Source organism: Callospermophilus lateralis, unplaced genomic scaffold, assembly GCF_048772815.1.
Source record: "Callospermophilus lateralis isolate mCalLat2 unplaced genomic scaffold, mCalLat2.hap1 Scaffold_182, whole genome shotgun sequence".
NCBI classification, from domain to species: Eukaryota; Metazoa; Chordata; class Mammalia; order Rodentia; family Sciuridae; genus Callospermophilus; species Callospermophilus lateralis.
Window position 1 is genome coordinate 2193069 of NW_027512854.1, and position 26650 is coordinate 2219718.

At 32.3% G+C, this 26650-nt stretch overlaps 1 protein-coding gene across 2 annotated transcripts in view; it reads right to left on the reverse strand.

Moving 5' to 3' along the window:
* Positions 1-1069: 1069 nt before the first annotated feature.
* Positions 1070-26650, reverse strand: part of LOC143387551 (transcription factor 12-like) — a 107421-nt gene continuing 81840 nt past the window's right edge. For both annotated transcript variants that reach the window (XM_076841892.2, XM_076841893.2), the window contains one exon: positions 1070-1365. In XM_076841892.2, the coding sequence (XP_076698007.1) occupies positions 1303-1365 (63 nt within the window). In that variant the 3' untranslated portion in view covers positions 1070-1302. The remainder of the gene's footprint in view (positions 1366-26650) is intronic.

The following is a 26650-nucleotide window of genomic DNA, read 5'->3' on the forward strand; positions in this document are numbered from 1 at the left end:
ACTTCATGTGGGAATTTCAAATCTTATTCCAACAATGATAGGCTATATTTTTTAAGATATGACAAGAAAAACAACATTCAATTATGTTGAACCCATTTGAAGATACTTCTATATTATCTAATCATTTTTTTTAATCAGGACAAATATTACAACAATGAAATATCTGTTTGAAAATGAAAACAATAATATATAGCCTCTTGCTTTCATTGTGTGTTATTATTGTTAGAATACCCATTTTATGGCATTTGGTTTACAGTTTCCATGTTTGTTTGTTTTTTTTTAACCAGGAATTACGGGACACTCAACCTCTAAGCCACATGCCCAGACTTATTTTGTATTTTATTTAGAGACAGAGTCTCTCTGAGTTACTTAGAGCCTCACAGCTCCTAATGCTGGCTTGAACTCCAGATCCTCCTGTATCAGCCTCTTGTGCCACTAGGATTTCAGGTGTGCAACAGCACGCCCTGCTTCCACGAACTTTTAATGATCTTCTTAAAAAACAGTAAAGCTGTGCATGTTTAATTTAAATTTGCCTCAAACTTAATCTTTTATTTGGAATTTTGACCTAAAAATATCACAGGGGAACAAATCTAAGATTTAAAAACAATGGTGCAGTTAAATAATTTTGACACAAAGAAATAGGTTTTAATACATAAATTACAATGTAATTTAATAACATACATACATATATGTATTTCAGGTTCTTAGCTTACATAAATATCTTTCAGAAAAAAATGAGAGAATCAGATTTGAAGTGTTGAGAGTCGTGAAATTGGATGACCATGTACAAAAAGTTAGTTGTATTTTCACATATTTCTCATCAAGTTCACAACAATAATGAGCCCAATGCTTCAAAAATTTTCGTCATAACTACTGAGAAGAAATCAATTACAATAAAAGAGCTATAAATTTCTTCCAAGTCTACTTATAAAAAATCTTAAGTTTGAAACTGCCTCTTTTATGGCTTCTGCCCCACTATAAAACTCTCAGCCTGTATGCTGGAAGACTTCTGTGGAAAAAAAAAAAAAAAACAGCATCACCCATTTTCTGTGGTTTATGGCCCAAAGCCTAGACTGACCTAGTAACAGTCAAGCATTTAAATGACTCTGTCATTAGTTTACATTTTGCCCTCAAGAAAAGTATAATTTTTTTTAGGAAAAAGTTGAAACACCAAATCAGCTGGGTTGTTTTAAGGTTATTCACCTTTCTCTCCCCTCACTTGCTTCACTTTCACTTTGCTCTAGATTCTAGTGACATTGAACCCAAGGTGATTCCACAAGTGTTTTTCTTATCTCACTGTCTTCATGCACCTCTTCTTTCTCCATCACAATTTCTACATATCTTCTTCACGGAGGACCTCAAACACTGAAAGAAATTTGCGAAAGATGTGCCTTAGAAGTTTTCCAGTAGTATCCTCTTTTATCCCTGTCATAATGCCAATGAATCTGTATTGAAATTGTCTGTTTGCCTGCTTTTCAAGCTCTGAAATATGGCTGTTGATGGGTGTCCATTATCATCTTCATGTTGTCATTCCAGTGCTTGCCAGAATACCCTAATTCATGGTTGTCAAATTTAAGCATAAGGGGTGGAATATCAAAAGCTCTGAAACAGTCATAATGATAACTATGTATGAAAATATAGGCACATTGCATTTTATAGTAATTTTGAATTGTAGACATTTATATCTATTTTGCATTCTTATGAGCAATGAAAAGTTCTCAACTTTTTTACTCATTCATGCTTACAAAATCTTTGAAACAAACTATATTTTTTTCTCTCCACTTGCTACAGAATTTGAATCATGACTATGTGAGCTTCTGCCTGAACAATTACTAATAAGCCAAGACAAGGTCGACTTTTGAAAAAACCTTAAAGATATACAGAGATATTAAGAAAAATCATATGAAAAATAATATTGTGTTTTTTTCAGACTATTGTTATAATATTTGTATTGTTTGCTGAAATGTATGATATAAAAACTTTATTGAAATGGAAGTGTGTATCATATATATGATGAAAATCTCAAAATATAAAGATTCATTTACATCTTTAAGAAAATTTGAAGTGCAAGTGCAAACCAGTTCTTATTGAGATGTTTTTAAACCATATAATGCTAACATTTAAACTTCATTCAACAAGCAAATGGTCAACACTAATTTGGTGAATCTAAATATCACATTAATGATGAATTATTTGTATTATAAAAATGTATCCCTGAATATGGACCCAGAGATTTAGGCAACATTTTTTGGTATGCAAGTTATTATATTGACTAATGGGTTAATGTATTTTAATTTTTATACTTCCATCAAACATACAACATTTAAATTTTTATAATTTTAATTTGAAGCATTGCCTTAAGACTTCTTTCTAATAGAAAACAGAATTTGCTTAATAGGTTGTTTTTTTGTTTGCTTGTTTTGTTTTTTGGGTTTTATTTTTGCCTTTTCTCTTTGTTTATACAAGCTTGGAAAATAAAAGTGAAGTTTCAAGTTCTAATATAAGGTACTTTATTTCACTGAAAAATTTTAAAGTGAATTGCTGACATACACTGTCATTCATGATAGTTTTAGTATTTTCTACAGGTCAGAACAGGCTACATAACTAAAATACAACCTTCATTCATCATGAATGAGTTTTTCAAATATCAAAATATTTGAAAAAGTAACAGAATATTTGTTAATCATATCAGTTTTATTTTAAAGGCTATATTCTTATATATGTTCTGACTTATAGTAAAAACTAAATGTATCATGAATGATGGCATATGTCAGCAATTCACTTTAAAATGCTTCAGTATACAAAAGTACTTTATATTAGAACCTGAAACTTTACTATTATTTTTCAAGATTGTATGAAGAGAAAAGGCAAGAAAAACTTTAAGCAATTGCTTTATCTCAAATCAATACTAATACATTGTATCATAGTGCCTTCAACCACTTAATGCTCAAATTATTCTCATTTTTTGCTAGTAGCCTCATATTTTTCTTTATAGGAAAATATTTCATTCAGATCCATGAAATTAAATAAAGCATTGTATTTTATTGATGCTTTCAGATTCAAATATTCCTCAGTCTCTTCTTTACCTTCATGACCTTGAATCTTTTCAGGGAGAAAGCAGGTAGAATGTGCTTAAGATGGATTTTCTGGTTTCTTTATGATTGGAACTAGATTACATGTTTTTTGGCAAGAGTATCACAGAATCAATTCCCTGATTTTCTCTTTGAGTCACATTATGTGACTTATAATATCCTCATTACTGCTGATGTTAATATTGACTATTAAGGTGGTATTCACAGTATTTTACTTTGCAATTAATTTTTTTGTAGGGAGAAAGTTTGAGACTGTAAATATCTTTGTAGTCATCCACCTCTGAATTTTTTATTTAATTATACCTATACAGATCCATGGTTTATTTAATTGAGTATGCTGTTACTTGTTAATATTTTTAAGAAATATTTTTCTTTCAGAAATATTCTCTTTTGACAGTTTCAGATTTATAGAAGATTTTTCAATAGTAGTGCAAAGAATCCTTAGGATATATTTCTCAAATGTTATTATTTTATTAACTTGTTTTATCTCTTTTTCTCCATTTCAAAAAAAAGTCACATAATAAAAAAATTAAATTATGAATATCTACTCTACAAACCTTATTCAAAATTTGCCCGTTATTTCAACAATTGTTTTTGAACCAAAATAAATCCAATTTTGGGAAATTTTAATATCAATTATTCACTGTGTCCAGTGGTCTTGTTTTTTTTTTTTGTCTCCCTTTTAATCTGGGACAATTCCTGAGTTTTTCTGGGCTATTTATGATATCTATTTTCTTTCAGTTTAGAATCACATGATGTGTTCTCATGAGTGGATTTAGGTTATGCCATTAGAGAAAGACCTTCATGCATATGATGCCTAGTTTTTACACTAGAGCATATTCTGGCAGCACTGACAAACATGGTCACACACTATGGTCATCCTCTGGTGATGGTGGACAATTTCTAGAATCTAGATTTAGCCTCTACTTATGAGTAAGCAAATATCTGGAGCCTGAATAACACAAGCACAAGAAACTGACAGTATGTAGTGTCACTTTGTTCCATCATAGGTTAGTGTTGGATAATTATTTGGTTAAGAAGTGTCTGCCAGCTTGGTCCATGATAATCCTTGTCCTTATTTACCCTTTGGATTTCATAAATATTTGGGGTGGTGATACTTTGTGACTTTATAAATATCTAGTTGGTCCTTAAATTTTCACTCACTGGAATTAATATATTATAGATGATTTCTCCTTGTGTCAAATTATTACTATGTTCTGGCGAAATGACTTTTTTATTGATTCTACAAAAACAAATATAGCAAAACCAACCATAAGTGGGCAAAAAGATGAAGTTTATCATTTTATTACTCACATGCCCCAATGTAAACAGCAGCTGCCATTTAAAGCCAATTACACATCTTTTTGATATGTTCTGATTCATCCTGGAATACTTTTCACTTTCTCACAAAACAAGATGTTTCAAGCACATCATTTACTTTCTTATTCCAGACCTTTAATTAGCCATGTATCCTAGAAGCTCTGTTCTCTGTTACAGGAGAAATGTCTGTCCAGTATTTGTGATGGTTGTCATTATTGCATTTGAGGTTTATATCGTAAGAAAAATTATCATATATATAACAAAAATGTGTATATTTTTTTTCTTTTTAATACTTTTTTAGTTGCCAATGGCCCTTTGTTTTCTTTATTGATGTATAGTACTGAGATTCAAACCCAGTGCTTCACACATGCTAGGTAAGTACTCTTCCACTGAGCCACGACCCCAGTCCCAAATGTGCATATTTTATATAGAAAACATGCACGAAGAATCTTTTGTATACATCATATTTTGCATGTATATATTCATATATAAAATTATTTATACTGATATATTACATATACATATTTATACTGATATTTTACATATACATATTATAGAATTTTCTTGTGAATTAAAAATAGTCCAAATACTCTTTAAGAATTCTGTTTTTATATCTGTAAAATAATGTAGTATGCAATCAATTTTTAAATGAAGAGAAATTTATAGAGTATGTACTATTTCAAATATAAAGCATATTTAAAACACTTAGTGTGATAACACATCTTAAGTTTATTTTGTTCTAATACTTCTAAAACCTTGCCAAGATACAGAAAGAAGCTGCCTGCCACACTCACATTCTACCTGGTTACCTCAATTTTACTCATAATTAGATTTTTATTTTTATTACCAGTAGATAAATGCTCAAACATTTGATCCTCAAATTAACCAGAATACTGCTGGGAGATTGCACATGGGAATCCATGTTCCAAAAACCTGTCAATGTATTTGGTGGTATTAAAATTATATCAATGGATTTTCCAAAGTATTTCTTCAGAGGACCACATCATGAAGACTTTCAACTTTGTGGACCAGAATTTTGCTGTGGTCACAGCCTAAAATCTGCAATATATACTAACTTAATTTATGATGGTATTCCAATAAAACTATATTTTTCAGGGGAAAGGAGTGTAACCTATTGGTAGAATACTTGCCCAGCATATATAAAGCCTGAGGTCAAATATCAGCCCTTCAAAACAAAATAACAGAAGTATTTTATTTGCTAAAACATAGTACATACTGGATTTTGTCTTGATTTGATGGTACAATGTGCTGCTAGTTCACTGAATCTTTAGTGGATGTATGTAATTTTCTTTTCTATACACAACACACTTCATATGGACCACACTATTTTTCTACAAAGAATTTCTGTACAATTCAGTTTTTAAAATAAAAATATTTTCTAAATTTGCCCTTATACGTTTTCTTATTGAATTTATTATTTCAATATGAATAAGTACTTTGAACATTTTTTGATGGACAGCATACCTTTATTTTGTTTATTTTTTTATGTGGTGCTGAGGATAAAACCCTGTGGCTCACAGTTGCTAGGCAAGCACTCTGCCACTGAGCTACAACCACAGCCCTGAACTTCTCAAGTTCTAGACAATTATGTAAGTCTAGATATACTGACCATTTGAATTACTATCACTTGTGAGTCGTTAGGATGAAACAATTCTGTAAAATAATTTAATTGTGTAAGATAATATGTTCATATTATAAATCATATAATAGCAAAAGTAATATTATAAAACTTTGAATAAGTTTTAATTCAAATACATTTTGTTGCATGTTGGGAATAAATACCTGTGTCCTGGATATGATGTAGCAATAAACTTGAAAATGCCTTCCTCCAACACCTACCCAGGAGCCTTCTCTGCTTCCTCTCTGCCCAGATTTGGAGCTGAGGCTTCCAGGATGAGGTTATATGGGACCAATAGCTTTAGCTCATTTCTGTAAACTGGTAATCTTGGTGTTACACTTGAAGTTTAAGAGTACCTGTCTTACTGTAGACAGAGAGGGAGTCCCCAATGGAAAAAAGAAAACTCCTTTTTTTCATTCTCAATTATAAACAAGCACCATCTGGATAAAAATTTTGATTGTACTTCTCTTTTTCCAAGGTAAGTGACCCCAGGTTTTTATGTGGGTACTAATTATAACAAACTAATTGATGACATCTCATGTATCTCCTGAAAACAACTTAGTGTAAGACACCCATTATATACCTCACAGTGAGGTTTAAATTCCAAATGTTTTGGTTGGCAAAAAACAAACAAACAAACAAACAAACATGGAGACTGAATTGGGACAACTACTTCTAGAATGAAATGAAGGGAGTTAATAGATAGGAGACAAGACAGAGAAAAAAAAAAACTAAGAAGAAAGGAAGAAATTTATGACCAATGGGATTTTGATACTTGGGCATGAAGACAGGGTAAAGAGGCTTCCTGCGTGTGAGGGAGCCAGGTTTCTCTGCATTGAGGTGATTGTAACCTTCGTCAATAACTGTGTGTCCTCAGTTACTCTCCCATTTTAGTCCATTTCTTCACTTCTGTCATTCAAGTAAGGCTTGAATTTTCAGATTTGTCCTCTTTATTGTACACAAATCCATCACAAAATCTACATATGTCATTGATTTTCTTGGAGGTAATTTCTGTTCTGTAGCTTCTATAGATTGTAGCTTAGCCAAGAGCAGGTAATGTGAGAACCTTGGATTTCAGTCCAAGAGTGCTCTCTCCTTCTCACTTTAGTCTCTGTTAAAGGAAACATCTTTATGTTAACTTTGGCTAACTAATGTAGGGGAAGCTCATAACTAGTTGTGGTTGTGTCCACCTTAGGGAGAATACAGAGGAACTGAGCTGGCCAGAATTGATTCACTGGCCCTGGTCCATGCTTCTTTTTGATAGTGTCAGTTAGTACTAAAGTCCAGAAATTGATCACCCGCAGGTGGAAGGGTTATGTTATTTAAAAAATGGAGAAAAATATGTGGGGATGCCCCAATGCCAAATATCAATTATTCTTTTCATCAAAAGCTCTGTTTATATTATCAGACACAGCTGTACTGAATGTGTTCCAGCATTCTTACTTGCACAAATTATCCTGCTGAATACCCATCAAGCCTTATCAGGTATCTAGAAGAAAAAAGTAAATATTTTTTATCTGTAAATGCACAATACTTTTATTTTGTTTATTTATGTTTTTGTGGTGCTGAGGATCAAACCCAGTTTCCCACACAGGTGACACAAGCATTCTACTGTGAGAAAGTTCTCTGAATGACCATGCCTTTCATTACTGAAGCAAAAGGCTGACTTGTCAGTACATTTCTTGTTGACTTGGGCATTCTCCTAGCTCTGATAGCAAGACTGGTATTCAGGTGTAGTCATAACCAAGGGCATCACCTATTCCTTTGTAACCTACCCCTTCCCTCATTTGAATGGCTCTTCCCAATAAAAGGATTCAGCACATACTCCTCTCTCTCTATCTTTGGACCCACATAGGTCAGAGGAGCTAAAACAGGACACAAAGAAAAATGTATTTCTCTGGCTCTGTGTGGTTATTTCATGCAGCCCAGTTCTCTTGGAGTCACCTTGAGTGTTTAATCCTTAGATCTGACAATTGTTGGCTCATACTGGGTCTTCAGGGTAAATTTTAGAAATTTATTGAATTTGGAATCTCTTCAGAAGTTAAGTGCACTTAAGATTTCAAAGTATTTTGGACAGAATTGTTAGAAAGTAAGTGAATTAGATGAAAAATCTGTAATGTTAAACTTTTTCAAATATCTGGGAATATTTTATCTTTTGAAAGATAAAAAAAATTGCAATTTTAGAGACTCTAAATAAATTTAAAGAATTCTTAAGATTATTAATGGGATATGTTTTTAAGTTCAGTCCTCTCCCATTAGAAAATCACTTTTACGGAATTTTTTTGATTGTTTTTGTGAATATATATACTTAAAAAATAGGTAAAGTTTTTGTGGGGTGTATATGCTAGAAATTTATCTTGGAGAATGTAAAAGAAAAATATAATATTTTTATTATTGTCATTATTATTTATGGTGAGACTTGATAAGAAATATTTTCTACTTCTAGAGAGGAAATTTTTGTTTTTTTAGTTATTTTTTGCTATTTTATAAACGTGCTATAACAATTTATATTAAAACTTTTTTACCACATTCTTGTCCTACCCTATAAGAATGGCTATAACTCAGCCTCTGTGTACAAGACTTTAGCTGCTTTTCTTATGGGGTCTGTAACTAGACCCAACACCAGCAGTGCTTTTAACCATTAAAAAACCTGGTGTAGATTCCAAATGAAAACTGCCCTAAATCTGATAGTAACCCTGGCATTTGCCATTAAAACTCACTTTTAAAGTGCCCATGTGCTGCAAGCAAAAATACAAAGATCAAGAGAACACACACTTCAAGCACAGGTAGTAAAGACAAAGCAAGCCACTGCACACTTGGCAGATAAATACAAACAAATCAAATGGAATGAAACCAGCACATGGAGCCTTTTTCCCAGACAACAGACAACCAGCTCCAAGCTGTTTCCATCCCCAGGGCAACAGCAGGAAGCATGGCTAGCCAATTAATCTTCCTGATCCCTCCTTCCATATTTTTGGGGGCTTCCCATTGGTCCTTCCCTTGTCACTCAATGAGGACATCTGACCTTGCCTACAGTCACTAACCTGTACATTCAGATTTACACAGACCTTCTACTGAAAATACATAGAGCCTACATTTTTATGAATTCCCACCTGTAAGTGGGAACAAAAGATTTTTTAGGCAAAAATCTAATTCCACAGGTTTCTACATTGCAGCCCTAAGCCTGACATGCACTCAAGACTAAATAACTTGATTTTTTATTATTCCTCAAAAGCTTCCTTTAGGATATTTTTCCTCTCCATGTTTGTATTACTTAATAATTTTATATTGATGAAAGGTATCAAACATATGCTTCTTTGTATTTTACTTTCAATTTTTGAGCTTAAAAGAATGCATTTGTTCACCACAAGAAACAAAGACAGCAATGGCCCTGTGATGAGCAAAAAATTCTGTTCTCATCACTGACTATATAATTACAAGAAATACGTAAATGTATACACAAAGATCTTATTATGTGACCTCACAAATATAAAAAGTGCACAACTAATCCAAGTAAAATTAAAATGGACTCAAATATCTCAAGAAATGCATGGTTAAGAAAAGTTAATACAATTATAAATTATGCCCTTATTCTCAATGCAAATTTTTCTAGGTATTTGGAAAACCCATAGTTGCTAATCCACAAAATAATTTGCATACATGCCTAATTATTCAGTTAATATATATTATCTAATCATTTTTTCTCAATAGAGAACATATAAATATATAAATATATTTATATATGCATATATAGACATATATAAATATACAGATATGTATATATCTGATTATATATATATATATATATATATATATATATATATATATATATATATATATATATATATTGTTGTCTTTCTAACTAGAAATATTTAAGATAAACATATTTTACTATAAACTTACTTTCAAGAGATAATCAAGTGATTTTTAATTCTCAAATTATTGTACAAACTTTATAAGATGAAAAAAATATATTTATGCCTACAAAAATGTCTAAGGGCTTTAACTATATTTTAATTAAAATTTAACTATATTTTATTTGTTTTAATCAGTGTACTATAATTTGTTTAGATTCTAAGATTTTGAGAAATCATTCCAGAGTATAACCAGTAAGAATTCTAAAAGAAAAATAAGATACTTCCACAGAGATGAGAAAAACATTGGAGGTCTTAAGAAGAAGAAATATATCATCTTTGATTAAAACAAGATCTTCATATTCTAAATTTTAATAATAAAATTACTTTCCTAATTAGAAAAATCTATATCATTATTTCTGCAGATTATATGGAAAATTAAAACAATTGAGAAATAGATTTGCATGTAACTGGACTGATTATAAAAATATAAACTAATTAATTCAAGGATATTTCAGGTTATTTCCCTGATTTTATTATGATGGTATTAGCTAAGATTTTTTCCATATTTTGATATGACAAAGACCAATTAAAATGTTAAGTTTATTTTATTTAAGAAAGGTCTTTATTGCCTAATGATTTTTTACTTTCTAAAACTGGGGTTAATTTTAATAAATAATTTCATGTTCTTGATTAAACACTAAATATAGTAAATGACTGACTTAAATCCAACTTTGACAATTCTCCTTGAAGAATAAATTCGATTAATTCAAAGTCACTGCTGTTTCTTGCAAATTACCTCTGTTTGTTGGATATTGTAAGATATGGGAGAACATTTTATTAGGACTGATGCTCTCCAAATTAAAGTCCTATGTTAGTTTTAATCAATAAAAATTACAAACTTTGTTGGAAATATATTAATATTATATAAGTTCTCTAACAAGACCTATTATCCATAAAAGTATGGTAATATGTATATACTACTTCCTACACTGGAGAGTAACCGTAATCATATTTTCTAGGAGACAAGAGACACCTTTTCAAAGGATAATATTCTAAGAGATAAAGATATTTTGAAACCTTCTTTCAAAAAGAGATCGAGGGTTTGTTTAAGATTGTCAAATTACAAATAATATCAAAATAAATTAACTATTTTATATACTAAAAATTATAGTGATTAATAAAAGATGTCTAATTTTCATAACTAGCCTCAATTACTATTAACAGAGATGGCCTTAGAAAATTGCCTACTTGAAATTAAAATTGAAGGAAAACTCTCAAACTTAACATAAACCAAAAGAAATTAAAAGAGACTTTCAAAAATGCAAACTCATATATTGGATCTTTCAAAATTTATGTCAGACGTCTAACATTAGCTAAACATTAAAATATTACTTAGCTAAACATTAAAATATATGGTTATCTAAAAAAAAACAGTTAAAAAAAAAACATTTATCTCAACTATGTTCCAGTAACACACAATAGGGACAAGTCAGATGGTCTGGTGAACAGACAGTTCCCTGGGAAATATTGGTATTAAATAGAAAAAGAAAATGCCTAAGAAAAATAATTTATTAACCCTTTAGAAAAATTTTACTGTTTTCACAGAGAGAACTAAAGAGACAATACAGCACCTTTAACTTACAAGTGGCCACCCATTTTCAAAAAATGAATTTACCACCCAGTTAGCCCTAGATACTTCAAGACATTTACACAGGTTAACACAATTCTAGTCAAATTTCAATATTACACTATAATTAAATGAAGTCTAAACAAAGAAAAAGCAAGGCAAACTTAAAGACAAAAGAATTAAAATGCTAGTCTTATGCAAAGAAAACAGATTTCCTAGTTAAAAATTTTACTCCTCTTCTAAGGTAGAAAAAACTTTTTAGAGACCTCTGAACATTAAAACAGAGCCTTATTTCAAAACCTTGCCAAAAGTTTTTTACTGGAAAAAAAAAGTCTAAAAATGGTTACTCTAAAATATTAAAGAGACAGACAATAATAAACCAGCTTAACAGCCAATAGCTTATCTCAATAAGAAATCTAACATGGTGAATATTTTCTCAATCTTAATAGTATGATATAATATGATGAATAGTTGATATTTTTAAAATTGATAAGGCCACAAATTATACACAATAATTGAAGCTAATTTTGCTATGTATTAAGTATACTTATATAACATGCTTATATAACTGTTTATTTATAACCAAAATTGCTTTAACAAGGATCCCTCAAGGTAATTGCTATATTTAATGCCATTAAATTCTAATTAAATTACTGTCTAAAACAATACTATTGCCTTATTTTTACCCATTGATATTTGAGATACTAACACCCCGCTATTTACTATGTTTCATAATAATAATGACAATAAAGTCCAATATTTATGGACTATTAGACAAAAGATTATTCATTTTTCTAAATAATTTTTTAAATTATTGTATTAATTTATTATAATAATATATATTATTTATATATAATAGTAAATATATATATATATATCTTATATACATGTACATATCATACACACACACACACACACACATACACACACACATCTTCTCTAGTATTATTTAACATATGTACTTCCTATTTTGGATAGATGTTTATATAATTCCTCATGCCCCTAATAAAGACCACTGCTTCTAAGTTAAAAACTGTGTTACAATCAACATTCCATTTTAAGATAATTATTTAAGTTAATCTAGAGCTAATTTCAAAATACACACTTTATATACAATTTATTGTATTCTTTACTTTTGATAATTCTGTTAAAGTCAAAATCAAGTTATACATTTAGTGAAACCTAAATATCTATTTGTCTTGGTCCCTTTAAATAACTTTTGTCAAAATCCAGGATAATTACAGATAGTAATTTATTTCTTATTATTCAAATATGTGTACTATTATCTATAACTTAAACTAATGATACTGTGCTGACACTAGGCCTTTACTCAATTTTATTAAGTGAGCAAAAGGGAGAAAACAGAACCCCATAGGTACATACTAAACTTTACAAATATTAAAAAAAAAAATTCTTAATTGTGATATGGAGAGTCTTACTGTACTGAACATGAATCAGTAAATTAATCAGATTTCAAAAGGTACAGTTTGACCCAGTAATTATGAAAATTATTGAAAAACCTGACAGAAAATTGAGTCTCCCAAATACAGAGTTTATAGATATGCAGCTTCATGGGCTGGTCAGGAATGTAAAAATTATGAACAAGTTCTAAGGACTTATTTCTAAGGTTCACCTTTAATGTGCATTGCAGAGTTGACTCAAAAGCTCACTCACATAACTAGATTAATTGTACTGACTATAATGATCAGTTGTTTTTATATATTGATCCTATGGTAAACAGGATGTCTAGGAGTATCTTTTGAGATAAAGACAACATATAAGAAATCTGAGATAGCCAATTATGCTGGTTCTTAGAGATTAAGACTAAGAATCTGAAAAAAAAATTGTCAAATAGAAAGATTATTGAAATAGAACTTTCTTATACAGACCAATTATTTTCATAAATTATCCATCAATGTATTGTTGTGTGAATCATTCTACAATAGAAATTGGCACCATTCCTAAGTGAATAGATTTTGCAAATGTCTTGCCAGTTTGACATAAGGTATCTAGAAATACTGAGTATATTTTACACTGGTCTTGTAGAATTCAAAAAGATGACTGTACAAGGATGCCATGATGCCAGAGGTTTATTGGTAATACCCTAACCTTCAGCAAGAAGACACCAAAAAGATGTTTTATTGTTTGACTTTTACCATCAGAACATTTACATTACTGACAGACCGAATAAATTCCTGTGAGAATTAAGAGAAAGGAGAATGGATATCCTGTAGCATGTAAGAATACAACTTTTCTTATTTTACTACTAGTTATTGCCAGCCAATATTTCAGAGCTATAATGTGCTGAAATTAATGTTCAGGCTTTGAAAGAGGTGCATGCCAATAAACAAGATGTAGGCAAACTCTGAATATGATCTCATAATCCTTGAAGTGACCATTTATAAGTACTATTCCTTGCCACTACAACACAGCTTTTGTGGCTATGTTTTAAAAATTAGAAAAAGCGAATTTTCTTAATATTTGATTCAAATTACTTCCAAGATTCTTCATAGTCAGATAGTGCTGATGGAAGCATTGAAATTAAGTTAATGCTCTTGAAGCCACTGTGATAAATAATGTGAATGAGCTCTGTGCTTCATGGCTTGTGGAAAGCATTAAATTGCATGCTAACTAAAAATGTCCCTTTTACTATAGTCAAATACCATCCTTCACAATAAAATTGGGAAAAATATTTAAAATCTTCTGATATATGTTTGGCAGAGTGATAATAATAACCTGGATCTTCCAAGTTGATTGTGGTCTTGAAATTATATGTTTGCTACTAATTCATTTTCTGTTTCAATAGTAGATCATGATGACCTTGGATCAAGAATCCAGTGACTGAAATATATAATTGCTTAGTTGACTTTTGAATTTATATTAAGAAAGGGGGAGTAAGTGAGAAGCCGCTCTGAATGACCACACTTTCCATTTCTGAACCACAAGGCTCTGACTAGTCACTACATCTCTTGGTAACTTGGGAGTTCTCCCAGCTCAGATAGCAAGGAAGGTCTACATGTGTAGACATAACAGTTTGAGTTACACTCACCTGTTCCTTGGTAATCCTACCCTTTCCTCATTAGAAAGATTTCTCCCCAATAAAAGGGTTCACTACATGCTCCTTTCTTTATTTCCACAGATAACCTTAGGTCTGAAGAGTCAACATAGGACCCCCCCCCCGAAGAAGGTATTTATCTGTCTCTGTGTGGTTATTTCATGCAGTCCAGTTTTTTTGGAGTGATTTTGAGTGTTTATTCATAAGATATGACACTCTACCACTGCACTACAACCCCAGCCCAGCATTATCATTTTATAAGCTACATGGTGGAATTTTAGGGGGGTTTCAGCAATTGGACCCAGAGGTATTAACCACTAAGTAACATCGTCATCCAGTTTTAATATAGACAGAATGTTTGACTAATTTGCTAACTGGCTTTAATATCATGATTCTCCAGTCTCAGCCTCTCAAGACACCAGAATTACAGACATGCTTCACTGTGCCTGACTTTGGTATGGACTTCCTAAAAAAGCAATTTCAGATCATTTTCTGTTCATTATGAATGTAGTAAAATTACATTGGAACAAAAGTTCTAAGTCTTTAAGGAAGTACTGGCTATTATACAGGAAGATAACTTGTCACTCATGTTTGAGTTAAAGTTGAATAAATTTTTTTTTTGAGTAGGAAAGATACTGGTTTCCCCTATAAGGTCTTTTGTTTTCCATTCTCTATAAAGAGATTGAAATTTTTGACAGTGTTTTTGGTAGGAGAGTGTGAGAAACAAGCTCAAGTACTCATAAGAGACAAAATGTATACCATTAAATGAGGCTTTTACTGATAATATTGTAATATCCAGTGTGTAGGTAAACAGGTGCACCCTGAGCAGAAACAATCAGAATTTCATTCTCTAGTTCACAAGGTCATTCCCCTTTTTCCTCATTAGTGAGTATGTGGGATGTACAGTCTTTCTGAACATTGCCTAACTTTAACTGTCTCTATTGAATTGTTTAAATAAATGTCTTCTTAGTTGTCCTCCCTCCCTTATTGTGCTGTGGATGGAAAGTCTTCACTGGTGATCAGTGTTGGTCAGGCAAGACCATTTCCACTCACTTCCACTCAGGTGTTACCTGCTGGTGACCCTTTGTTCTGTTTCCTCTTTTCTGATATTTGTGTATCTTCATTGAGTTCACAATTAAAACTAAACTACTGTATTTTGAAAATGGATCAGTAGACTTTCTATTTTTCACACAACGATAACCAAAACCTCACATGGAAATACAGGGAAATAAAGACAGAGTTGTGATGGGTGCTTACTGAAGGATATCTTGTTTGCTTCCTGTTCTGGGAAGCTATGAATAAATAAAGTATGAATACTTTTATTTTTGTGTAATCATTGAATGGAACTCAGGAACTCATGCACACCAGGCAAGTGCAGTACCACCTAGGTGTATCCACAATTTAAGACCTTATATAAATGTGCATGCAGGTTTTCATGTAGGCATTAGATCTCAACTCCATTAGATAGTTAACATAAATGTGGTTTGCTACAATTGTGGTTAAGACTTGATTTAGTTTTGTAAGAAAAAGTCCAACTCCTCCAAAGTGGCTGTACAATTTTGTTATCCTACTAGCAATGAATGAAAGTTTCTGTTAAACCTCCACTTACAAAAAGCAGTTGATATTGTCAGATTTTTTGATTTATCCATGCTTATAGATGTAATTTCTAGATCTAGTAATCCAGCTGCTCAAGATGGTGAGACAAGAGGATAGCAAGTTCAAAGCCAGTCCCAGAAAAAGTGAGGTGCTAAGCAACTCAGTGAGACCATGTCTCTAAACAAAATACAAAACACAGATGAGGATATGGCCTGGTGATGAAGGGCTCCTGAGTTCAATCTCCTGTACAAAGAAAAAGCATTTTCTGAGTCCTAGGTTCCCCATGATGTAGTAGGATCTTCAATGTGGCCTTGGTCCTCATGGTTTGAACTGTGCAGCTTCACATTCTATGACATATAATGTAAAGCATCTATTCCTGTGTTTACTTGTTGTCTGTATATACGCCTTCCTTCTTTTTTCCTTTTCCTTTTGTATTGCTTGTAGTGATGTTTATTATAGCAGCTAATACTTATTAACTGTTTATATGCCAGACATTTTTTTGGTAACTAATTTAATTCTCATTTTCTCCATTTATCCTTATTAAGTGGTAGAATTATGATCATAATTTTATGAACAAAACATTTGAGATCCAGGCAGGTAATATAATTCACTCAAGGTTTTACAGTACTAAATGACAGAAATAGAATCAGATCCACGATAATCCATTTCTAGTACAAATGTCCTAATTACTATACTCTGCTCTACTATGGTAATGAACAAGTGATAGTAAACAATGCGTTGATACCTTTGTCATATGCCAGCTAATCACTACATATCACTGCATACAATAGTAGGACTCAGAGATGTGTATGTCCCTGCTTAATAGGAGAAATATCCAGGAAATCTAAAATCATGTCACATAAGCTGCATGGTTCACAACATGAGTTCCAAGTCCACATTGAAGATACTGCCTCATCATAGGAGAACCTAGAACTTATAGGTTCTATAAGTTGGTACAGGAGATTAAACTCAGGAGCACTCAACGACTGAGCCACATCTGCATCCCTGCTTTGTATTTTGTTTAGACAGAGGGTCTCACTGAGTTGCTTAGCACTTCACTTTTGCTGTGACTGACTTTGAACTCACCATCCTCCTGTCCAAACCTCTCAAACAGCTAGATTACAGGCAGGAACCACCATGCCTTCCTCATATAACGTTTTGTTAATATCCCTGTAAAAATGCAGTTTTTAAAAATTTATTTTGAACTGTAAATAAGTTCCCAGATATCCACTTCCCCCCTCTTGTGTTTGTATTCCTCAACTATAAAACTGATCAAACCAGACAATAACTCTTTATTGCAATAGAGTCCTTTTTTTTCTATTTTTGCTGTTGTTGTTTGGTGCATATAGTTGTATATAATGGTGGAATTTGTTGTTATATATTCTTATATGCCCACAGTATAACAATATAATTTGACAAATATTATTCCCCAGCACTTTCCTCCTCCCTCCATCTTCCCATTTCTTTAATCTACTGTTTTTTGTCAATAGTCTATGGCTATAGGTAGTATTATCTAAAACTCTAAGGTCACAATACAAAAAATATACATTGGTAAAGTATACCCCTGTCTCACTACAGCCTGCATTCACCAATATTTTGTCCTATAACATAGGATCAAAAATATCAGCAGCATTCATGCACGGGTTATTAAATCCCAGAACTTTTGGATTTCTCTATTATTCAGGAACATACCTCTGGTATCTATGAGAGTATAAACACTTGTAGCTGTGAGTCTTTGGTGGAACTTGGTAGGTTTCCCATTTCCCCTTCCTCACCAATCTCTGAGGGACCACACCCTGTCTTATAAGCTTACCAGTTCCCTGCTCATGTGCCAGCTGCGTGGGCTATCTTCTCCAGTGAGGTGGTCCATGGAACAGAGTGTGGCTGCAGAGTCAATAATCAAGTACTCCAGAGACCAATCTAGAAGTAGGTCTGATTTTACTGCACAGATGTGATGTATATGTAATCGGGCAGTAGCCAAGCAGATTATAGGCAGCCACCAATACAATTTCTGGCTAATTGTCCTTGCTGTGACTAATTAAGAAGTAGACAATAAAGAAACTGTAGTGTCTGAAACACATGGCCTCACGCCCAGGGATGTGCCTATGGAGTAAAACATCTGCCACTCACACGCCCTGCATGAGGGGAGTGGCCTGCCATTCAGATGCTCTTAATATATTCCATGTATGCAGTATTTCAAGCACTGTCCCAATATATATGGAGTAATTTTATTTGAAATTTATTGCACGGTGAATACACTTGATGTTTTGATTCATTGTGGTATATTAACAGATATAAAATTTGGGCAGATTCATTCAAGTGTTATTCTCTTTTCCTGTCTCTCCTTTCCCTTCAATACATTTCATCTACTCTTCTGGTCTTTTTCTCGGTTTTGATTGATTTTCCTCTCCTTTTGTAATGATAGTTTCAAAAGGCATTGAGATTGTTCAAATTTAGTATAATATCTATGTGGTAGTGAAAAGCATAATTTAGTCATTACATGTAATAAAACTGTAAACATTTCAATGAACAAAGTTTTATTAATTTTTGTAAACACAAACTACACATTTTATTTGAGATGACTACTACTGCTGATAATATGTTAGCTAGGATTTTTAGTATGTGTGTCCCTGAGTTTATGAACTGCTGTAAGAAGAGAGAAAATATGTTAAGTACTACAAAGTAGTTTAAAGCTAGAATTGTCAGTATTTAATTCTTTTTTCTTGTGCATAAATTCTTATTCCTTGTGGATATTTATATTGAATTTTTTTTCCATTTACAATACTAATTTTAATATTATAAATTATACTAATAATATAAGATAAAAGTAATTCTATAAAATTTCAAAAGTAATTCTATAAAATTTGTTGCTAAGTGGCAGTGCTTGCCTAGCATGTGCAAAGAGCTCGGTTTAATCCTCAGCACCACACAAAAATAAATATTGTGTCCAACTGCAACAAAATAAATATTTTAAAAATTCAGATATATAACAATTCAAAGCATACCTATTTGCTGGTTATGAGGGAGTAAGGTCAGATTTCAAAGTTCTTCTTAGGGCCTATGAAGAAACTCCTCTGTCTCCACTTTAACTCAGATTCGGAGCTGGGGCTTCCAAAATGAGGTTATATGAGAGAGACAGCTTTTGCTTATCTCTCAGTAGACTGGTAATCTTGGTGTTCCATCTCAAGTCTGAAAATACCTCTATTGCCCGAGTTAGAAAGAATGTTCTCAAAGAAAAAGAAAATTACTTCTTCCATTCTCAGACAATGTAAACAATCCCCCTCTGAAGGAAAACTTTTTTTATATGTAGCTATTGTTTTCCAAAGCAAAAGACTTGCATCTTGGAGGCTACCAATCATGAAAAACTGATTTTAGCCCACTAACATGGATCCAAAATGGGTCAATCCTGGCATAAAATAATAAAGATTTCAAGGGTTATATATGAATAAAATAAGATGAAAAGATATATTTTTAGGTCTGTCTGCTGAAAACATCTCACCGTAGTCACATTAAAATATCAGTGTATTTGGCTTTCAGTGATATTTCATTTCTGAATACCTAAGTGGAGCTAATAATCACAGTGACTTGCAGAAGGATTATAAGTAGAAAGACAGCTTCAAGAACTTAACAAGGCCCTAAGCATTTCAGTGAGGTCTTCTCTCTAAAGAAAATACAAAAAAAAGGCCCCATGGATAAAAAGTCCTTGTATTTAATCCCAGGTATTAATAAATAAAACCTTGGGCTGGGGATGTGGCTCAAGCGGTAGCGCGCGCCCTGACATAAAGATGGTTTTAAAATGAAAAGACAAGATTTATGTATGTATAAAAACCTTGTTTAATTTCTTGAACATATTACTGAACTTAAGAACTGCCTACTAAAATGCTATTGTTTCCAAACTTGCCATTACTTGCTTATTGGTTTAAAACAAATTATTGTTTGAGGTTTCATGGAATATAAAATCATGCACGAGTAAAATTCACCACCACCACCTGCCCCACACACACCTTTTGGAAAGAATACAAAATTGGTACTTGGAAAATCCAAACTTCTGTTCTCCTGAACAATAGTTGTTTTTATCTGACCACCACATAATTTAGATGTGTATATGTTTTCTACCCCATCTTTCTGACTTTGAATTACCTGTAGTTTCAAAAAGTACCTGGAAACAACTATGCTCTGGGCTATCTGGTTGTGCCTAACAACTTTTGGCATTTATTTTTCACTTCCACTTTATTTCATTTGCTTTTACAACTGTCCAGTGAATATAATTATTTTTCATTTTACAAAATAATGAAACTGAAATTCAAGCTAACAGATTACTCACAATCGCAAAATGATATCACTGAAGTCTGGAAGTTTTTTTCACTCCAAATCTGGTATTCTTTAATATATAAATGCTTAAGGTGCTTGTTTGATAAAGCATTGATAGAGTTATTCTGTAAGTGAATTGGACAAATTTCAGGATTTCTTTCATTGGTGAACATACCCTTCCATATGCTAACCAGTTAGCATCTATGTATACTTATCCTATATGATAATGAAAATTGCATAGCCTGAAATGTAAAGCTGCCTCTTACTTGTGATACTGTGGGACTTAGCAGCTGTGGGCACTGAGCAGCAGACCTCCCAATGGAAAGTGAAGAATACCATGTCTAATTGAAATTACAAAGGAAAATCGAATATGCAAGCTGTTTAGTTGGAATTTCTAGAAACTTCTGAATGAAGGTAATAGGCACATACAAAGCTATTGTTGGATCTCAGCCCTGTCCTTTGAACTCCAGGATTTGGAGTAGTCTTCCATTTATAAAATCTGCAGTGAAAATTTCAATAGAAATATGTCATGATTGACTTCAGTTTTGTAGACATACAGGCCACGTGTAAAATGTGTTTGTTTAAATTTTCGAATATATTCAGAAATAAAGGCAAATTATATTTTGCATTTGAAAGAACTATTTGGATAGAAAGGCTACAGCAAAAGAGACAAATGAGGACTGCAATGATGATGTGAATGATCATTGACAGGATTTAGTCACTGGATATCTAGAGTGAAGGAGGAAAAGTCTAGGATAAATGTGACTCCTAATTAAGTAGGCAGTGATGTCTTTATAGTCAACATGATTTAGGGGTGGGAAGAGAATGTTTTTACTGCCATAATGTGAGAATACTATAACTTAAACAATTTCATCATTGAACAGTGAGGATTGGGAGGAGAAAGATGAATAAAATTTGGTATCTGACCCCAAAGCACTGAGTTTACAGGAACATTTTAGACTAATAAGGTACTTCAGTCAGTGAAAAACAAAAGTGAATGTTCCCATACTTTTCCTGTTTCCTGAAGCACACTTCTGCCTTAGGGCTTTTCCTCTTCAGGTCTATGTTCAAATATTGTTCTTTCAGCAAGGTCCTTTCTGGCCACCCTTTCTAAAAGTGCAAAGCCTCCTGTCCATCCCCACTCCATCCTCTGGCACATCCCCTCTGGCACCTCTCCCCACTCCTGCTTTTTTTTCCCCCTTTCTTCTGATTTAGTCTGTTTCTTTCCACTGACCCTTCCCTTTCCTACCATTCCTCCCTCCCTCCTGCTTAATTTTTTCCTACAGGACTTATTACAATCTAAACTTCATCTAAAATATATTTTATGTATTTGTTTTGCTTATTGTTTACCCAAGGGACTATAAATTCTTTGAGGGTTGGGGGCAGTATCTGTTTTGTTCTCTTCTGTAAACTTAGTGTTCCAGAGTACTACTAAGACATAATTTTTAATTTATATATTATATAATTATCACATTCTATTGAATGTATGGATTCAGGAGTACACTGTAGCATTAATGAGCTGATGCCAAAATACTATTAGAAGATTTAAAGAAATAATGTCAAATTAAAATTGTTATTCAGAATACACATGGCCAGTTAAAAACAATATCTCCATTCATCAGGCTACCTCTTTCAGCTACCTGGGCATACATGACTCTTAACTTGTGTGTAGTGGAATAGAAGCTTGTCCAGAATAAGAGGTTCCACAGAATTACTCCTGAGATATTTTTCTAACACATGGATGCTCAATAAATATCTGTTAAATGAGTAGATGAATTTAAAGACCTGGTTTAATACCTGGTTTTAGTCATCTAAAATTAGAATTTAATACCTGATTTTCATCATCTTTAGAAAGCTTTGTCTCTGCTGCTTACAGTGTGGTCCATGCATTGGGGCCGGACCACAAACCTGCTGGTCTGCATCAAAATAAAGAAAGAAATAAAGAGTAAACATTTAGGAACTTTAAAGCAACTTGACATCTTGACCATATTTTTGTGTTTTACAAAAATATTAGCTTGGGACAAATTGAGAGGAAAAACTATCCTTTGCTGTAGGTTGAAAAGCTCTAATTTCTGTGTCTGGAATCATGTGAAATTTCCATCAGTTACTGGTTTATGTATTTAAAGTATATTTAAAACTCCCCCTTGAGAATAATACTCTTTTACTTGTGAGAGGAGTCTCTAGAGAAGAATGTTTGATAGATTTCCCACCTTTACCAGTAGAATGTTGACTCTTATATTTGCTCATCTAAAATCCAGAACATGTAGATTTTCTCACAGTAGACAAAATCAGGTCTCACTTTGTCTTAAAATGATACAATCTTTTGTGGATTTAGATTTTGAAGGTTGGGGGGGCGTTTTGCTGAGGCTTTAAAAAGTTTTTTCTTTAAACAACTCAGGTATGCTTTATATACCATGAAGTTCATTAGTTTTACATGTATAATTTGTTGATTTTTAAAAGTAAAAGTCATGCAGTCATCACCACAATCAAATTTTAGAACATTTTCATTACATTCAAAAGATTCCTTGTGCCCATTTGCAACCACTCCCACTATCTATATTTTCTCTCTATAGATTTGTTTTTTCTAGACATTTCATATGATTTGAAGCATCTAATAAGTGATCTTGTGCATATAGTTTCTTTCAGTTAGAATATTTCCATGTCATAGCATGTATTATGATTTTATTCCTTTTTATTGGTGAATTTACAGTATTACATTGTATGGCTGTCTCATGTTTTATGTGCCTATTCACTCATTAGTTGGTTGACATTTGAATTTTGGCTATTATTAATAAAACTGCACTGAACAATCATGTGTGATATTTTATGTAGACATATTCTTCATTTCTCTTGAATAGATACCTATAAGTAGAATTGCTGAGTCATATGTTAAGTAGGTAACTTTTTACAGTAGCTGTCAAATTTTCCAAATTGGGTGTACCATTTTATATCTCCACCAGCAGTATGAAGGGGTTTTCTGTTTCTCTGTATAGCAGCATTTATTATTGTCTTTTTGATTGTAGCCATTATCAGTATACTTAACTATAGGTTTAATTTACATTTTTCTAATGACTAATAATGTTGAATGTCTTTTCATATGCTTATTTTTCCCTCTGTAAATCTTGTTTGTGAAATGTCTGTTCAAATCTTTTACCTATTTTTAAATTGAATCATCTCTTACCTATTGAGTTGTAGGTGTTCTTTATGTACTACAGATAAAAGTTCTTTATTTTTACAATATTTCCTCCCAATCTGTTGCCTAATTTTTGAAAACAGGATTATTTTAATTTAGTCTCCTTTATTCTGATTATTAGTATTTATTTATTTATTTTAAAATATTTATTCTTAAGTTTTAGATGAACACAATATCTTTATTTTACATTTATGTGGTGCTGAGGATCGAACCCAGTGCCTTGTGCATGCTAGGCGAGCACTCTACCACTGAGCCACAACTCCAGCCCTGATTATTAGTATTTAAACCGGAGTTGAAAGCTATACTTTTTTTTCCTGACAAGAATCCTGCTTAGGGGCTGGGGCTGGAGCTTGGGCTTATTGGTAGAGTGCTTGCCTAGCACATGCAAGGCACTGGGTTCCATCCTCAGCACCACATAAAATAAATACATAAAACAAAAGGTATTGGTTCCAACTATAACTAAAAAAATAACAAAACAAAAACTATTAAAAGAAAAAAAAAGAATCCTGCTTAGGTTGATAGCCACTCTTAGCAAATTATATGTAGAAATATTCAAATAAAGAAACTATTACACTATAACTTCCCTGAACTCAGGGATATATAGTTGACATTGCTAAGGGTGTATAGACCATGAATTCCTGTAAGAGTCCACATAGGTCAGCAAGAGTTAAAAAAAAGAAAGCAAATACAGAAAAAGGACAATGGGCCATATTTATTTGTACCTTCTCCTGCATAAGAATTCATAAAAATGTGAGACTATGAGTCAATGAATGACATCTTAGGAAAATATATTGTGTGGTTTCCAGCTTTGGAAGCAAGTAAGTAAATGGATGAAAATTTACTGAGTAACATGGTGGAGCTATCTTAGCAAATGTTAAGATTTCTTGTAAGAATTTCTTGCTTAATGATAAAGGATGCAGACTTTTCATAAAGAGGATAGAGGCCATTGAGAATACTACTTGATCTTTAAGGATATGATTGCATAGAATAGAACTCTTATCTAGTACTTGTTTTTTTGGAACTGTGATGAACTTCTTCTTTAATTGCCTTTTCTACCTAGCACTTGCTGTCATTCCTACTCCCAGACCTCAACCAGAATAGCAATCTTATTTTCAAAATCTTTTGCTAGCTTTTTTTTTTTTTTTGCATTTTTTAGCACATACCATAAAACTCACTATTTTAACGTGTACAGTGAAGTGGTCTTTAATGTATTCACAATGTGTTATAACCATCACTATTTTAATTCCTAAAAATTTCTCCCACTCCAAGAAGAAACTTCATACCTGTTATCAGTCATTCTAAATTTCTCCATATCCTGGAAACCACTCATCTGCTTTCTTTCTCTATGAATTTACCTTTCCTGGACATTTCATGTAAATGGAATCATATAACATGACCATTTACATCTGACTTCTTTTTATATAGCATAATCTTTTGAAGTTCATTCATAACTGTAGCTAGCATATTATCTGAGTTTCATTCCTCTTTATGACTGAATAATATTCTACTGAATATATGTACCACGTTTTGTTGATGGACATTTTGGTTTTATGACTTATTGATTATTACAAATAATGCTGCTGTAAACATTTGTGTACATGTGCTTTGTGTGAACATTTATTTTTAGTTCTTTTGGATATATCCATCTAGGAGTTTGATGGAGCATACAGTTCCTCTGTATTTAACTATGTTAAACTTTTCCACAATGGCTGGCACCAATTTACATTCCTATTAGCAATGCATGGGGGTTCCAGTTTTTTTCCGTACTCTCCCTACGCCTATTATTTTCTTCATCTCTTTAAATTATATCCATCTGCATGGGTGCTAAGTAATTATTTTATGATTCTGATATGCATTTCCCTGATGTCTAATGATACTAAATATCTTTTCATGTGTTTATTGACCATTTTTATAACTTGTTTAGAAACATGTCTAATCAAATACTGTGTCTAAAATTGGTCTTTTTTTCCCCTCTCTTTCTTCATAAGAGTAAGTCTTTGCCTTTTGCTGTCTCAGAAATAGCTTTGGATCTTCACCATTGAGCTTGGACTAGCATCATAAATTCATCCTGGAAAACTCACTCAAGGCCTACCTGCCATTTTTAGATATGATGATAACTGGGCAAGCAGTATTTTCTGTTTTTGATTGGTAGACAGCTTTTCTTTATTTTCCATTAAAAAATGTTTCAAAAGCATATTTTGATGGAGTTATTGTCATGGCTGTAATTTGGATTTGGGCAAATCTTATTGGGAAGTTAATTATGATAGAATGATAATGTATCTATGGTTATACTATTATTGGTGCTCACTGGAAGTGTTAAAGTAGAATCTGGACAACTATTTGTTGGTTGTTTATAGAAGAAATTAGTGCATAGTAAAGAAAGTTGAATTATGTGCTTTTTGAGATTCTTTGCAGCTCTAAGATTCTGAAATTTGTCCCAGTGAAATGGTATAAAAAGTATCTTATTTCATCATTATTTTGTACAAACTTTTTTTTTGTAAAAAGTTTGAATCTCAGGGTAATGTAGATTTGCCTTGAAAATGTGGAATTATTTCAAAAACATAGCAAAGTATTATGCACTTTATTGTTTTTAAGAGAGTTAATTTAATTTGTTTTACTTTGTTGCAGTTGAGATAGTTTGCTTTCAGTTCTAAAAAAAAAGTTTTCTTCTTACAGATTAGCAAGACATCTAAAAAAAGAGGCCCAAGCTCAACACAACAATTCTGAATTCACAGAAGAGCAAAAGGTACCATCAAATAATATCTAGATATATTCAATTCCAAATGAAATTGCTCTTGAGTCCATTAAGCAGAAAAATAAACATGCATTCAGCATAATTTGGTCAACCTCATTCTTCTGTTCTTCCCCTTTCCCATCTCTCTACACTTCCCCTAAACGTCTCTTCTCTATTACAATGATATCCCTTCCATTTTCTGGTGTCCCCCCTTTTCTAAATTCTC